Source organism: Rana temporaria, chromosome 5 (assembly GCF_905171775.1).
Source record: "Rana temporaria chromosome 5, aRanTem1.1, whole genome shotgun sequence".
Taxonomy (NCBI): domain Eukaryota; kingdom Metazoa; phylum Chordata; class Amphibia; order Anura; family Ranidae; genus Rana; species Rana temporaria.
Window position 1 is genome coordinate 174261682 of NC_053493.1, and position 16173 is coordinate 174277854.

At 44.7% G+C, this 16173-nt stretch overlaps 1 protein-coding gene across 1 annotated transcript; it reads right to left on the reverse strand.

Moving 5' to 3' along the window:
• Window positions 1-9279: 9279 nt before the first annotated feature.
• On the reverse strand, window positions 9280-14329 carry LOC120940491. The gene is made up of 2 exons (XM_040353402.1): window positions 13266-14329; window positions 9280-13232 (listed from the first exon to the last, which is right to left on the reverse strand). The coding sequence occupies exons 1-2, from the start codon at window positions 13578-13580 to the stop codon at window positions 9360-9362; spliced, it is 4188 nt and encodes a 1395-aa protein (XP_040209336.1). The 5' UTR covers window positions 13581-14329; the 3' UTR covers window positions 9280-9359.
• Window positions 14330-16173: the final 1844 nt, after the last annotated feature.

Genomic DNA, 16173 nt, shown 5'->3' on the forward strand with positions numbered 1-16173 from the left:
GGCCAGGTCTCCCACGTCACCAATCAGCTCGAGCCAGCCCGGGTTAATTTTCCACTCGTTACGGGGAGCCTTAACCCCTATTTTGATTGTCAGCACCAGCGGGGAATGGTCCGAAACCCCCCCTGAGGCCATACTCTACCCCCTTCACCAAGGGTAGTATTTCCTCACTACCCACCGCCATGTCAATTCTAGAAAGAGTTTGGTAAGAGCTAGAATAGCACGAATATTGACGTGTCTGTGGGTTGCAGGTGCGCCATATGTCCCTCAACCCTATTTCCTCCAGGAACCTTGCCAGACGGCCCTCACTTAGAGTGGTAGATTTGTTCCCAGGAGGGAATCTATCAAGGCTTCTATCCAGCACCTCGTTGTAGTCACCAACAGCTATCACTGGGACTCCGGTTTTGTCTGACGTAAACTCAAGGAGCCTATATAGAACCTCAAACTTAAATGGGGGTGGAATATAAATATTAGCCAGAATATATAGTCTATTCTCAATTGAACAAAAAAGGAATATATACCGACCCTGATCGTCAATACAGGATTTTATGCAAGAGAACATTATACCTCTCCCCACCAGTACACTCACCCCCCTTGAATAGGAGGAGTGTACCGAATGGTACTGGGCTTGAAATCTCCGACTATTTAGCAGAGCGACTGTATCCCTAGTCAAATGTGTCTTCTGTAGACACAGGAGTCCCGGCATTCCACCCTCCAGGAGTGACATAGCCGATGTCCTCTTAATTGGGTCCCCCATACCTCTTACATTCCATGAGGTTATCTAGGGATATAAATATAGTGACAAGCAAGTCAAGTCCCTTCCGGTAGCAAAGATCTATATTTATCCTGCTCCACGATGTATAGTCTCCCAGATCAGGCTCTAACCTTCCTCCTCTTGGCTCGCCCCTTCCCGTCCACTTCTCCTGTAACTTCAAAGACATTAGTGTTTGTGATGCACGCTCCCTAGTTCCTGCCCTAGTCCCTCCCTCCTTCCCTCCCAACCCACCCTCACCCTGCCCAACTAGGCTCCCCTTTGGGGCTTGTCCTGTGACCTCCCTTCTCACTCCCTCGCACATCCCAACTAAGACACTCATCCAATTCCCTCCCACCCTCTCTCCCCCCAAGGTAAGAGAAAGAGACTCTAGTAATTAATGTTTACTTCAAAGAAGAAGAGGGTAGCCTCCCCCCTATAGATGTTTGCCCCTAACAGGGGAGAAAGAGAGAAAAAAAAAAGGGCGAAGCCCCTGGTGATTTAAGTGTTTAAGACATAAACATAGTCATCCTCAATAATTAGTAAAAAAGTGAAGAAAAAAAAAAATTGGAAAAAGGAAAAAATTAAAAAAAAGGAAAAAAAAAAAACCCATATCAGCATTACTACTATATTACTACATCATATCAAATGCTACCTAGATATTACATACATTTTGCCAAAATGGCATAAAAAAATATTTGTTTCTCTGTAAGCATTCCCCACTAGTAAAAAAAAAAACCCATGTCAACATTGCTACATTTTTCCCCATGCCACCTATATATTGAAAACAATTTGCCAAAGTGGCATCAAAAAGTATTTTATTTCTCTATAATCGTTCCACTTCTAGTAATGTAAAAAAGAGAAAAGAGGTGCTACCCCCCTCTCTGGTGAATCACCTAGTGTTAAGAGCGTGAAAGAAAACAACCCCCATCCCTAAAAGATTTCTAGAGAGGAGGCATAACGATATATTATTACTTAAGTGTTGCATAAACTTCTACAAAAGTGCCAAGGTGCCGTTTCATATATGTGTTTCTCTATTCCCATTCCACTTAAAAAAAAAAAAAAAAGCCAAAAAAGAAAAAACAACAAACCCCCCCCCCTTCCCCCCCCCCCAAAAAGAGGGGAAGGAGAGGGGGAGAGAAAAAGAAGGGGGGAGGGAAGGGAGTCACTCCCCCCCCAATAAACAAACCACCTAGTGTCTATGCCCTAAAGCTGGGCTGCATTTTAAACTGTTTGGTGGACTTTCCCACATGTAAAACATTATTAAGCACCAAAAAAAGACACCAAAAAAAAAAAAAGGGGGGAAAGAGAAACCCCCTCCAACACAAAAAAAATACATACTAAAAAGGGGAGAAAACCAAAATTGGAAAAAATAAAACAAAAAAAATAAATAAAAAAAAGGGGGGGAAAAGGGGCTAGAAACCAAAAAAACAAACAAAAAAAAAGAATAAAAAAAAAATAAAAAAAAAGGGGACGTGTATTAGTCCATCTTCCATTTCTCCCCGTCTAGGGAAATGGGGGCAAGACAATCCAAAAAATTATATACTAGGCCTCACTGTCTCTAGAAAGCTATAGTTCTGTTTTCTTGTCTTCCAGCCATCTAGCCACCTCCTCTGGATCGTCAAAAAAGAAAGTCCTACCCAAAGCTGTTACCCTTAGTCGGGCCGGATACAAAAGAGCGTATGTGACCTTATATTTTTGTAGAGTCCGTTTGATAGAGATAAACGCAGCTCTGCGCTTCTGTAGTTCGGGGGAAAAATCTGGATATATTGAGAACCTCACTCCATTATATGTGATGTCTCCTAGCTCTCGAGCTTTTTGAAGCATAGTCATTTTATCGTTATAGTTGAGAAGCTTCAGCAGCATGGGCCTGGGGTACGCCCCTTGCTGAGGTGCTTTAAAGGGAACCCTGTGGGCCCTCTCTATAGAGAAAAATTATGATAAAGTACTAGCACCGAAGATTTCCCTGCACCATCCCTCCATAAAAACAGAACCCTCATCATTATCCATAACCCTTCAACTGCCAGACCCCCCATCAGCATGTAACCCTTCAACTGCCAGACCCCTCATTAGCATGTAACCCTTCAACTGCCAGACCCCTCATCAGCATGTAACCCTTCAATTGTTAGACCCCTCATTAGCATGTAACCCTTCAACTGCCAGACTCCTCATCAACATGTAACCCTTCAATTGCCAGACCCCTCATCAACATGTAACTCTTCATCTGCCAGACCCCTGACTATCCTGTAACCGTTCAACTGCCAGTTTTCTGAAATCCAGCACCCACCCCTCTTTTGTTTTTACTGCCTTGCTACAAACTGAACTGCTTGGTGCAGGCTGAAAGGATATAGTCAGTGGGACCGCACCCTGGGCGGGGCGGTTCAGCTTTGAAGTTGTTAACACTTTCTGCCTAGTCATTCCTAAAGATAGGCTATTTCCCACATTGTCAAGTTTAAGGCTGTGTCCGTCTATGAACTCAGAGAAAAAGATTTTACGGTGAGCATAAAATCCTATTTTTTGTCAGTGTAGGGAGAGTTTGCTGTGCGGAGCAGGGGACAGACTGTAGTGACACAAATCGTTACCTAACAGGTCCACAAAAGTCCTTTCAAGGACTGGTATAGGTGTACTATTGTTTGGTGTGCAGTATATAGGGGTGTAATACACTTATAATATACTTTCTAATATAGAAAGTTGAGCTGCACGATTCTGGCCAAAATGAGAATCACAAATTTTTTGCTTAGAATAAAGATCAAGATTCTCTCACGATTCTCACGGTGTAAAATCTTGTACATTTATACAAAAAAAAATAAAAAAATGGGCTAACTTTACTGGCTAGTTTTTTTTTTTAATTCATTAAAGCAATTTTTTCCCAAAAAATTGCATTTAAAAAGACTGCTGCGCAAATACAGTTCAACATAAAATATTGCAGAAACCGCCATTTTATTCTCTAGGGTCTCTACTAAAAAATTATATAATAATTGGGGGTTCTAAGTAATTTTCGAACAAAAAGAAAAAATGATTTTAACTTGAAAAGAGCTGTCAGAAAAAGGTTTGGTGTTTAAGTGGATAAATGTTCATAATTTACATAAGGAAGTTTATTCCTTTGATGTACAAGTCAATGTGACAATGTTTAGACTTAACTTTCCACTGATAAAGAATGTTTTCAAAACTTGGCAGGCTGCCCAGACTTGGCAGATTTCCCAGACTTTGACTTTTGGCTGAGAGCAGACAGGAAATTCTTTGCATACCAAAGTGCAGAGAGAAAATTATTTTCATGTCAAAGATCGTGAAACCTTGTGTTAAGAATTGCAACGGGAAAAAGATCGCGATAACGATTCTTGACGATTAATCGTGCAGCTCTAATAGAAAGCATATTATAGTGGATTTGTATTGTGACTGGTGGTGTATTTGGGTACTGCAGAATTTTTGCCTCTTTCGCTGCGTTACATCTGCTACAGACATTGACAAAATTTCCTGAAAAAAGTTTTATAACTGGTGCGATAAACCAGTGGCCCCCCAAAACGACATATTGAAGCGGGGTGTTATATGCCTTCTTCCACATATACTGCGCTTCTCTAGAGACTTTTGTCACAGGGTCATTTAAAAAATGACAGGCAGAGGAAGAGGCAGGCCCTTTCGCAGGGGTGGTAGTGGTAGGGCAGGAGCACCAGGCCAGAGTCAAAGTGGCACAATGTTCGTTCGATTACGTCAAAGGACGCACCAGACTTGGTTGAGTGGCTCACCACCAACACCACCATATACCCTCTGCTTGAGACACAGGAATTATTTTCCCATCCATCAGAAGACATTTCCGATGCGCAGCCATTCTTGGCATTGGATCAGGAAGAGGAGGTAGCAACAGCCGCCACTCAGCAGTCTGACGACAGTACCCAGATCAGCCCAAGGAGGTTGTTCCCCGCTGTTGCTGCCTTGTTGATCTCTAATGTTAGTGATGGGGAAGGTGACGTGCTAATGTATCAGGAGCAAGCCATCAACCATGAACTGTCACATGTGGCGCTCCCAGGACGCCGGCCCATGGCTCGGCAGTATGGGCTTTTTTTAAAGTGTCTGCTGCACACAATAGTGTTGCCATCTGCAGCCTTTGCAGTCAATGCATAAGTCGCGGTAAGCCCAACACTCACCTAGGGACGACTGCCTTAAGGCACCTGGCCTCCCATCACCGAGCCCAGTGGGAGCAACGCCATCAGAACCCACAAAGCCACACTTCAGGCTCTCACCGTCCAGCCTCTTCTTCTTCTCCTCTATGCTCACAATTGTCCTCCACTCCACCTTCCATCATGCTGTCCTCACGTTTTTTTGCAAAAAGGCAGGCTTCCCTTGGCCCAAATGTTTGATCGCAAAAAAATGATGACGCCGGATAACCCTCTTGCCCAACGGTTGACCGCTTGCTTGTCGGAACTGATAGCCCGCCAACTACTGCCATATAAACTGATGGACTTGGAGGCCTTTTGAAAATTTGTGGCCATTGGAACACCACAATGGAAGGTCCGAGGAAGGAAATATTTCTCACAGAAGGGCTTCCCAGAGCTATATGGCCATGTTCAGCGGCAGGTGAATGTATCTCTGGCACACAGTGTCGGTGCCAAGATACATCTGACCACAGACACGTGGTCTAGCAAACACGGGCTGGGAAGCTATATAACGTTTACTGCCCACTGGGTGAACCTTATGACGGCCGTCAAGCATGTAACACATGGCACCCATGTAGATTTGGTTTTACCACCACAAATTGCATGCAGGCCTGCCTCTTCTCCTCCTCCTTCTACTCCATCCTCCCTCTCCTCCTTGGCTTACTCCTCCATTTCCGATGCTACCGTTGCTTCCGCTGTGCCGCCCAAGATCCCCAGAACCTATTCGACATGCCAGTTGAGACGTTGCCATGCTGTGCTGCGTCTGTTGTGCCTGGAAGACAAAAGCCACACTGGTCCTGCACCCCTTTCAGCTTTGCGTTCACAGGCAGATCAGTGGCTAACACCGCTCAATTTGACAGTTGGTAAAGTGGTGTGCGACAACGGTGCCAATCTTCTGAGCGCGCTGAAACAGGGCAAAATTACACACGTGCCATGCATGGCACACGTCCTGAACTTGGTCATGCAGCGATTCGTTGCCAAATAGCCTGGGGTCCATGACGTCTTGTGGCAGGGTCCAGGAAAATCTCGGGCCATTTCAGAAGATCTTACACTGCCATGGCTCACCTTGGTGACATTCAGCGGCGACACAACCTGCCCGTCGGATGTCTTATTTGTGACTGCCCGACGCGATGGAACTCAACCTTGTATATGCTTGATAACTGCACGTTTCTGCTGGAGCAGCCTAACGACTACCTGTACGAACTCTGTGGCAGGACAGGTTCTGGGAGCTTGTTTTCTTTCCCCGAGCCAGTGGCTGCTCATGCGCGACTCATGCAGACTTCTGCGTCCATTTGATGAGATCACCAAACTGGTCAATCACAGCCAGGGCGCCATCAGTGACATTGTACCTTAAGCCTTCTTTTGGAGCGTGCATTGCATTGTGTCATTGATCAAGCCGTCGAGGAGCAGGAGCAGGAAGATGAGGAAGTCACAATGCTGGATGAATTCCCAGGGGGGGCTACTCCACCTGAGACAAGTCAACAACGGGAGTCTGAAAAGGAGTCAGAGGAGGATGGTGCCGGGGCAGATGAGGAGGAGCAAGAAGAGCATGCTTTAAACCTTTCTGGGATCCCTGGTGTTGTCCGTAGATGGGGGGAGGTGAAGGAAGACGACATTATCCTGGATGATGAGCAGGAGCCAGGCCACTACACTTCTTCCAGTTTAGTGCAAATGGAGGCCTTCATGCTCCAGTGTTTTAGGAGGGAGCCCCGTATAAAAAGAATAAAGGGCAAGGACCAGTACTGGGTGGCAACGTACTTTGACCCCCGGTCTCAAACAAAACATGGCCGAAATGTTACCACCATCACAGAGGGCTATACAAAATTCTGCTTTTGCGTGCGCTGGCAGAGGAATTTCCACTCACAGAGAAACAGTTGCGGGTACCAATCCAACAGCGCCTGCAAGAAGAGGGTGGTTTGAAAATGTGTTGGTCACTAATGATATGAGATCATTCTTTCAGCTGACTCATCGACAGCTGTCCTCCGGATCCAGCATCAGGGAACGCCTAGACCGACAGGTATCCGACTACATCGGGTTAACGGCCGATGTGGACGCACTGAGAAGTGATGAACCCCTGGACTACTGGGTGAGCAGGCTTGACCTCTGGCCAGAGCTTGCACAATTTGCAATGGAACTGTTTGCTTGCCCCTCATCCAGTGTCCTGTCCGAAAGGACGTTCAGCGCAGCAGGGGGGGTCGTGACCGATAAGCGCACTCGCCTAGCTCACAACAGTGTTGACTACCTCACATTTCTAAAAATGAATGAGGCATGGATCTCGAAGGAATTCAACACATGTGACCAGTAGGTTAGGATGAAGGAAAAAAGCTGGGACAGCCGCACTCCAAAAAAACTCCTCCTTTAATTAAAAATCACAAAATACATGCCACAGCAAAAAACAGCACAACAAAAGAAAAGCTGACGTTTCGCACTATGCCTTAGTGCTTCTTCTTTTTTGCTGTGGCATGTATTTTGTGATTTTTAATTAAAGGAGGAGTTTTTTTGGAGTGCGGCTGTCCCAGCTTTTTTCCTTCATCCTAACCTGCATTTTGATTGCACTGCCTGCACCCTTGGCTCGGACCACAGGAATCAGATTACCTGGTTCTCTTTGAGCGGTTACCCACTCTCTCACATGTGACCAGTAGGCCATGTTTGATTCAAATTCCTCATGACAAGCCACAAATATCCGCCACCACCCATAACAATTCATGTTCCCTGTCTTAAATAAATACAGCGGCATAAAAGGCCTAATTTCTGGGGCCTGCACTTATTTATCCTGTGAATGCCTAATGTACCACCAGCCACAGAATCCAAAGTTGTATGCTGTCAGGTGAACGCCTGTGGGCTAATTTTTGGGGCCTGTACTGGCCGACACTTACTTCTGTATCCGGGGAATAGCTTAAAGTGGATTTTCCATCCCAAAATATTTTTTTCATTATTGAAATTTTTTTTACTCACCTGGAAATGCCTGTTGCTATGCGGTGCCACGAAATCTGCCTTCTGAATCACCTAGGTTTCTGACATCATCTCCCTTAGCTCCTCAGCACGCTAATGCTCCTGGGAAATGTGTGTCATCATTTCCCAGGATGCAGTGCACTACCCCATTATAACTCCCCATCCAAGACTTCCAGGAAGTAAGTGCTTGTGGGCTTCACAATGCCCACAAGCAAAATGACAACAGTGTGGACATAGTTTTATAAACTATCTTTTTTTAATAACTATGCGGAGTGGCGGCAGGTTGTAAAATAGTAAGTGACCAGATTTATATTATAAAAACGCACAATGAAAGGACATACATTTAAAAAATGCCAATTGTGGTTGGAACCCCACTTTAATGTACCTCCAGCCACAGAATACAAACTTGTTTTCTGTCAGGTGAATGCCTGTCGGCTAATTTTTGGGGCATGTAATGGCTGACACTTACTTCTGTATCCAGTTTTTCGCTTAATACTTCTGGTAGGTCAGTGTCCATGTTGTGGGACTATTTGTGCACAGCTAGTAAGTATTTTGTGGCTGCAAATATGACCTGCAGGTTTTTAATGTTCGCCTGCCATTTAAGTCAATGGGGCCCGCTGCGAACTTGCGGTTCTAACATTCGAGAAAGTTTGCGGTTAGCGTTTGCGAACCACCCCGCCCCGTTCATCACTATTCTTGATCTCAGAATATGGGGTTGCCGAAAGTTCTCTGAATTCCAGCTTGTAGTCTGAGGACACTGTGGAGGTGACCCACTTGTCCTGAATCTCGTCCCGCCAGGCGTTTGCGAAAAGCAGCAGCCTTCCCCCCACTCGGCCAAGCGGTGGCATCCCTTCATAGAGAAGTTTTGGGGGTCTGTTTAGACTTTGAACCCCAAGATCTTTTTTGCCCTTGGGCTTGGTTCTGGGATTTTCCCCTAGTGTTGGACTGGGGCGGCCGTCGCCACTGCCTGGAGACTGAGTTTCCAGGGGCTGGAGAAAGAGTACTGTTCTGTATCAGCATCGGTTGTACCTGTGACAAGCTTCTTGTAGACCCAGTCTGTAAGGATGTATGCAGCAGGTTGAATGATGACTTTAACAGACAGCTTACTCAATGAATAAAGACTCCAGAGGTGTATTCCAATGCTTCTTTATGCTTCAAGATAACAAGGATATAAACATAGAGACTTTTCCATAGGTAAATTTCCAATGAAGATACACAGCTCCCACACTCTGCACTTTTCAAGCAACTAAGCAAAGATGGGGTTTAGAGCAGGAAATGGTGGGTGGGAGCAACCAAACTAGTCAGAACAGCAGGGGGGTAAGGATCATACCAAATAACATAATAACATGTAATAACTGCTAGACAGTAAAAGCTGCGTGACAGCACACTCCCCGCCTGGTATCGTGAGATACCACTATACTCTGTTTCCTTTTACATATTATTAACATTGCATACAGTAACATGCTATCTAGCCTTCTCAAGTCTATAAGCTAGCTTTATTAAATGTCTTAAGTGGCTCCTTCACATAACACTGAATCAGAATTTTTGGAAGCAGGCATTATTAGGACTGTCTCTGTGACTGGTCTCAGGAAGGTTTTTGAAGCCCCATCCTTAACGATCCTGACTTCCACACTGCGGACTCTTCCTTCATCACTGGTGATGGCCTTTGTAATAAGTCCAACTGGCCACTGGATCCGGTGAGCTCGCTGGTCATTTAGCAGGTTTGACTTATTTAGTCGTCCACCGACTCGAAGCATGCCTTCATCGTCGATTATTGGGTTCAGTTTGAGTAGTAGGCTACTCTTTGAGACTGGTCTATTGCCTCTCAAGCATTTAATCTCTTCTGCAAAGACTTCTTCTTGCACAAGACGTATGATGAATAATTCTGCGTTCTCGTACTCTAACGCATTGGGTGACTCCTTGCAAGTGTGCCATCCATGACAAGACGATGTCTGATTGGGCTTGCGGAAAGTCTGGGCAATATGTCTCAATCTTGCTATAGTCTTGACCAATCTTTTCCAAGAAGAGAAACGTTTAAAGCGTCTCGCTTCCAAGTTTCTTCTTGAGCAGATGTTGGAACTCAATGTTATCACTTCAGGGCGGATTTCTGGATCAGTATCTGGATCCACCAGGTGGAAATCGATATCTTCTTTTGAGTTTGTAGAAGACTGATCCGATAAAAACTTGGGTCCTGAAAACCAAATGGTTTGTGTGAGGACAACTGCTGACACTGACCTCGTTGCAATGTCTGCGGGATTCAAACCAGTCGGGACATAGTTCCATTGTTCAGGTCTACTGACTTTTCTTATTCGTTCTACCCTGTTAGCCACGTACACATGGAACCTCCTTACTCTGTTGCATATGTAGCCAAGTACGACCTTGCTGTCGGTGTAGTACTTAACCTGATCAATTTCAGCATCCATTTCATTTTGCAGGAATTCTGCAACTTCGACAGCTAGGGTTGCGCCACACAATTCTAATCTTGGAATAGTGTAAGCAGGTTTTGGAGCAAACTTGGCTCTTCCTAGTAGAAAACCGACATAGGATCTCCCGGAGGAATCTATGATCTTGAGATAAGCCACAGCCGCTATAGCCTCGGTAGATGCATCGCAAAAGACGTGAATCTCTTTCCTCAGACTTCTTGAAGTTGAAGTGGGTGAATAGCAGCGCGGGATATTAAGTTCTTTCAGTACTTTCATGGAGCTTCTCCATTTCTCCCATTTAGGTAATAGGTCTGGTGCTGGTTCAGCGTGAAGGTTATCTAAAATCTTCTGCACAAAGGCTAGAAAATGCTCTTGCATCTCAGGTTTGTTACAGAGAGTTTTCTTAAGTGCAGCAAATCTGGTTAAAGCTTGTCCTCGATTGTTAGGGAGAGTAAGCCTTGGTACTCGGAAGGGTAATGGAGCTACCCAACTGTTGGAATTGTCCTTGAAGAACTCTTCATCCATAATCTTGATGAACTCCTTGTCTTCGACTGAAGGGGCAATCTTGTTGTCATCGCAAGTAGTCTGGTACACTGAATCACCAAGGTCCTTCTGAGAAGTGAGCTTGCAGTTTATACCTTGGAGTGCTTGATATGGAACTTCATTTTTAAAATCAAGTCTTTCCTTCACATAATGATGCAATGGACATTTCATCGACCGATAGGCAACATTGGTTTTGTAGGAAGCTACATCCAAGAGCTTGTGAGATTGGTCTAAACAGACTTCTCCTATTATCACCCATCCAAGATCAAGTTTCTGGGCCTGAGGAGCATCGTCTGGACCGTTACATAACTCTCTTATTTTATGGACTCTAGGAACGTCTCTCCCTAGTAGAATCAAGATCTTAACATCCTTGTTAAGTGGTGGAATGTAGTCAGCAATGTGGCTTAAATGGGGGTAATGACGTGCAGCCTCTGGTGTGGGGATTTCTTCTCTGTTGTTCGGTAGCTGATCACATTCAATTAGAGTTGGAAGAGGAAACTCCATGTCCTCATATTCTGATGCCACTATGAAGCCATGGGCTCTTCTTCCAGAAGTATTGATCTTTCCTGCACATGTCTGCAAGGTATAGGACCAGGCCTCTCCATGAATGTTGAATAGGTTAAAGAATTCTGGACTGGCCAATGGGCGATTGCTCTGATCGTCGAGTATGGCATACATTTTTATGGAATTTTGTGGGCATCCTTCAGGAAAAACCCTTACAAGACATATCTTGCTATAAGACTTGCTATGAAGCCCTTCTCCACATACCTCTGTACACCTTGAGGTTACGGGGTTGGCATGTTGCTCAGTTCTCTCCCCGCCATCATCTGTTGTAGGCTTGGGGTTGCTGCCGGGTGAAGGTTTCCTTTTGAACAGGTCTGAATGAAGAGCGTTTACATGTTTGGCACTGTTGCAAAGAGAACATCTAATGGTGATCTTACAGTCTCTTGCTAAATGATCGGAGGATGCACAACACTTGAAACAGATATTATGCTCTTTGAGAAATGACTTGCGTTCTTCAATAGGCTTGTCCTTAAATGCACAGCATTTGGAGAGAGAATGTGGCGCATTATGGATAGGACACTGTTGATTGAGATTGCTTGCCTTAATGCCTGTAGCCAAGACGTTGGATGCTACCTCTGTCTTCCTCACGGCAATAGGATACTTTAAATCCTTGAACTTACTGTTGGTGGCAATACCCCTTGAGGTGGTTAAAGGAGTGGTGGTTGTATCTGGATAGAAGAAGCTTGGGTCATTCTTGGATTTTGCAACCTTCCGCACAAACTCTGCAAAATAAGAAAAGGGAGGGAAGGAAACATGATGTTCATACTTATATTTTGATCCTACACTAGTCCACTTTCCCTGAAGATAACTAGGCAACCTTGCTACAATAGGATTCACACCCTGAGCAGTGTCTAAATAGCTAAGACCTGGTAAACTAGGATCTAACTTAGCAATTTCAAGTTCATGAAGGAGGTCACCTAACTCTCTAAGCTTATGATTGTCCTTAACAGAGATCTTAGGAAAGTCGTTTAGTCTCTGGAATAAGGCAGATTCAATGACTTCGGGACTCCCATAGTCTTGTTCTAGACGTTCCCAGGCAGCATCAAGGCCTGCGTTAAAGTTATAGATGTAAACAGATTTAAGCCTCTTTACTTGTTCTGAAGATTGTCGCCCCGAATACCTTATTAGTAAATCGAGTTCTGCTTGAGGTTCAACGGGCAAGCTCTTGATTACCGCCTTAAATGTAGATCTCCAACTCCTGTAGTTCTCTGGGCGGTCATCAAATTTATACAGTCCAGTTGTGATCAATTCTTGTAAAGCCATACTCTTGCTGAGCTCCGTAGCGTTGATGCTTTCAGTTTTTATAGCCACCGGGGATACTGATGGTGCGCCGACTTGAGCCATGGTTGGTATCTGAAGTTGGCTGGTTGGTGGAGCGAAAGGTGTTGCAGATGGGTTCAATCTAGGTAAGGGTCTGATGTCTGAAGGTCTCTGAGCATTTGAAGTTGAAGAGAACTGTATCACAGGGGTCATAGAGTTCATCCTGTAGTCTTTTGCTGTACCCTTGTAATCTCTATTTGCGTAGGTTGACTCACTTGATTTTGTGACATGCGATAGTTGCGGAGTGTCTCTGTTAGCAGGTGTGTCTAGTTGACCAGCTTGATTTTGTGACACGTTGCCTTCTGGTCCACATGCTGGATGATTATGAGAAAAATCTCCAACTGTAGGTGGGACTGTGATGTCGTGGTTCTGGCTTAAGACGAACTGTAGGGTCCTTTCAATGGGGTCTTGACAAGCAGCCAAGCTGGGACAAGCTGCTCCTTCTTCTTCCAATAGGGCTTGTTCCAAGACAGATAATTCCGCCAATGCTACTTCCTTTTCTTTACTCTTCTGAAGGATTTCTAGCTGAGCCTCTGTTTCTGCTTGAATGCGTTTAGCTTCTGCTTTGATGGCTGCTTCTCTTTCAGAGCAGGCGGCTTGAACCTGGGCTGCTGCGACCTTCTGGCGAGCTTTGACTATTTGGTCGCTCAGTGTTGACCTTACAGAGCAGGACCGCAGTGACTTAGAAGAGGATTTATGATAGGAGCGGGCAGATCTAGAAGATTTTCCTGAGTGTCTGGAAGAAGCAGATTTACAGGATGTAGTTTCATGTAGCTGTGCTAATCTACCTTCTATCTGTGCCTTTGCTTCAAGATATGTGTTATGCCTCTGCTGGTCAGTAGAAGTAAAGTCCTTTAATTCCACTGCGGCTTCCTCCATGCTGGAATGTGACAATAGGGAATAGAACTTTTCAGAAAGTCTTTTATAATTCTCAAATGCCTTCTTAACCCTTGAGAGAGCAGTGTTCAATTGCTCAGGATTGTTGCTAGTTTCATTAGCGGTTTTTATATAACTTAAAGTCTTATGCCATAATGCAGTCAGGTTACCAGATGTTTCTTTCTTACTTGCTTCATAAACCTCTCTTGCCTTCAAGGATGGATGAGGGCCTCTAGCGGGACGAGCAGAATAAAGTAAGGAGTCTGCTTTATCTTGATTAAATGCAGGTGACTGTGGGATCTCTGTCAGACATAATGACAAGTGCTGTAGTTTTGGTGTCTTGTTACAAATCTGCCAGAGCTGAGCTCTGTAGTGACTTCTGATATTAGGCAGATTGAACTGAGGAGCTGGATATTTGTGACATCTAGTGCTGCAACTGGTTCAGACTGGATGGCTCAGCTCACTGCACAGTTCACTATGACTTTATACAGGCAGGAATACACAGTTATTTCAGTAGATTCAGGTATTGGATTCACAACCAAAACAGCTTGACAATGATAAATCCTAGGGACTTGATGAAGCTATGATACAGTCTTTGAGCAGTTCAAAAGGTACTTATTGCTCCCCAATAAAGGCAAAAGTCCCTGGCAGTGAACAGTTATGGAGCATTCAGTAGAAGGCTGCAGCAGTGGCACACAGGCCTAACTCTCAGTGCACAGCCTGCAGATGGTTTCCTGTGTTAGGATGTTTGTTCTTCACACACACACACACACACACACACGTGGTTACTCACGTTTCTGAAGCTGCAGAGATAGCTGTGTGATGGATTCTTCTGGAAATTTACTGGAAATTTACTGTTCTGTATCAGCATCGGTTGTACCTGTGACAAGCTTCTTGTAGACCCAGTCTGTAAGGATGTATGCAGCAGGTTGAATGATGACTTTAACAGACAGCTTACTCAATGAATAAAGACTCCAGAGGTGTTTTCCAATGCTTCTTTATGCTTCAAGATAACAAGGATACAAACATAGAGACTTTTCCATAGGTAAATTTCCAATGAAGATACACAGCTCCCACACTCTGCACTTTTCAAGCAACTAAGCAAAGATGGGGTTTAGAGCAGGAAATGGTGGGTGGGAGCAACCAAACTAGTCAGAACAGCAGGGGGGTAAGGATCATACCAAATAACATAATAACATAACATGTAATAACTGCTAGACAGTAAAAGCTGCGTGACAGCACAAGTACGTTTAAATGAGGGACGCTTATTATTTCCTTTAACCGGCTATAGGGTAGACTTGCCACCGCTAATCTTTTGGATGTATTTATCCAAGTCATCTCCAAACAGGCGCTCACCCCCAAAGGGGAACGCTGCCAATTTTTTCTTGCAGGAAGCCTCGGCCTCCCAATGTGTTAACCAAAAGGACCTGCGCATGTGTACCTGCAGGAGATTCAAGCAAGATGCTTGCTGAATAGAGTCCATAATCGCAAAGCACAAGGCCTTAGGAAGGTCCTCATAAACCTCAATCTCCTCAGAAGGGAGGAGGTTAATCATCTGCTTCATTTGTTCCTTAAAGAACTGACATACACCAATGGCTGCAACATCAGGTTGTACTACAGCCCTAGCTATGGCAGAGAAGGCTTTTTATAGGGATTCCAGCTTTTTATCAGTTGGATCCTTGAAACCCTGCGTGTTGTCTATAGAACAGGTCAGGCTTTTGCTTGCACAAGTAATCGCTGCATCAATAGCAGGTACCCCCCATTTCTTGGTGAAACCTTCCTTCATAGGATAAAGGAGGGAAAACTGCCTAGGAGGAGAAAACAGTTTGTCTAGGTCAGGGGTCTGCAACCTTTAAGACATAAAGAGCCACTTGGACCCGTTTCCGAAGGAAAAAAAAAACTGGGAGCCGCAAAACCAAAAACCAGTGTATTTCATACTGCCCAACTCCCATACACTCCGCACCCCTCTTATTTACATACCACCCACCTATATACACTCCGCACCCCTCTCATGTACATACCACCCACCTCTGATATTGTACAGTATTGCATTTGCTGGGCATGTGGAGGTGGAATCTTATCTGATATTGTCAATATCAGATAAGATTCCACCTCCACATGCCCAGCAAATGCAATACTGTACAATATCGGATAAGATTCCACCTCCACATGCCCAGCAAATGCAATACTGTACAATATCAGAGGTGGGTGGTATGTACATGAGAGGGGTGCAGAGTGTATATAGGTGGGTGGTATGTAAATAAGAGGGGTGCGGAGTGTATGAGGTGGGTGGTATGTACAGGAGAGGGGTACGGTGTGTATGGGAGTTGGGCAGTATGAAATATACACCATTGGTCACTGATGCATTGGTGACCAGTGGCAGTTAACCCCATTTGTGCTGCATTAGTGACACCAGCATCAGTGTTTATGAACCCTTCCATGCTGCACCATATAGAGGGGTTAATAAACACTGACACTGGTGTCACTAATGCAACACAAAGGGGTTAATTACCTGCCACTGGTCACCAATGCATCAGTGACCAGTGGCAGTACATTAACCCCCTCCATTCTGCATAATAGAAATACCATTGTAAAT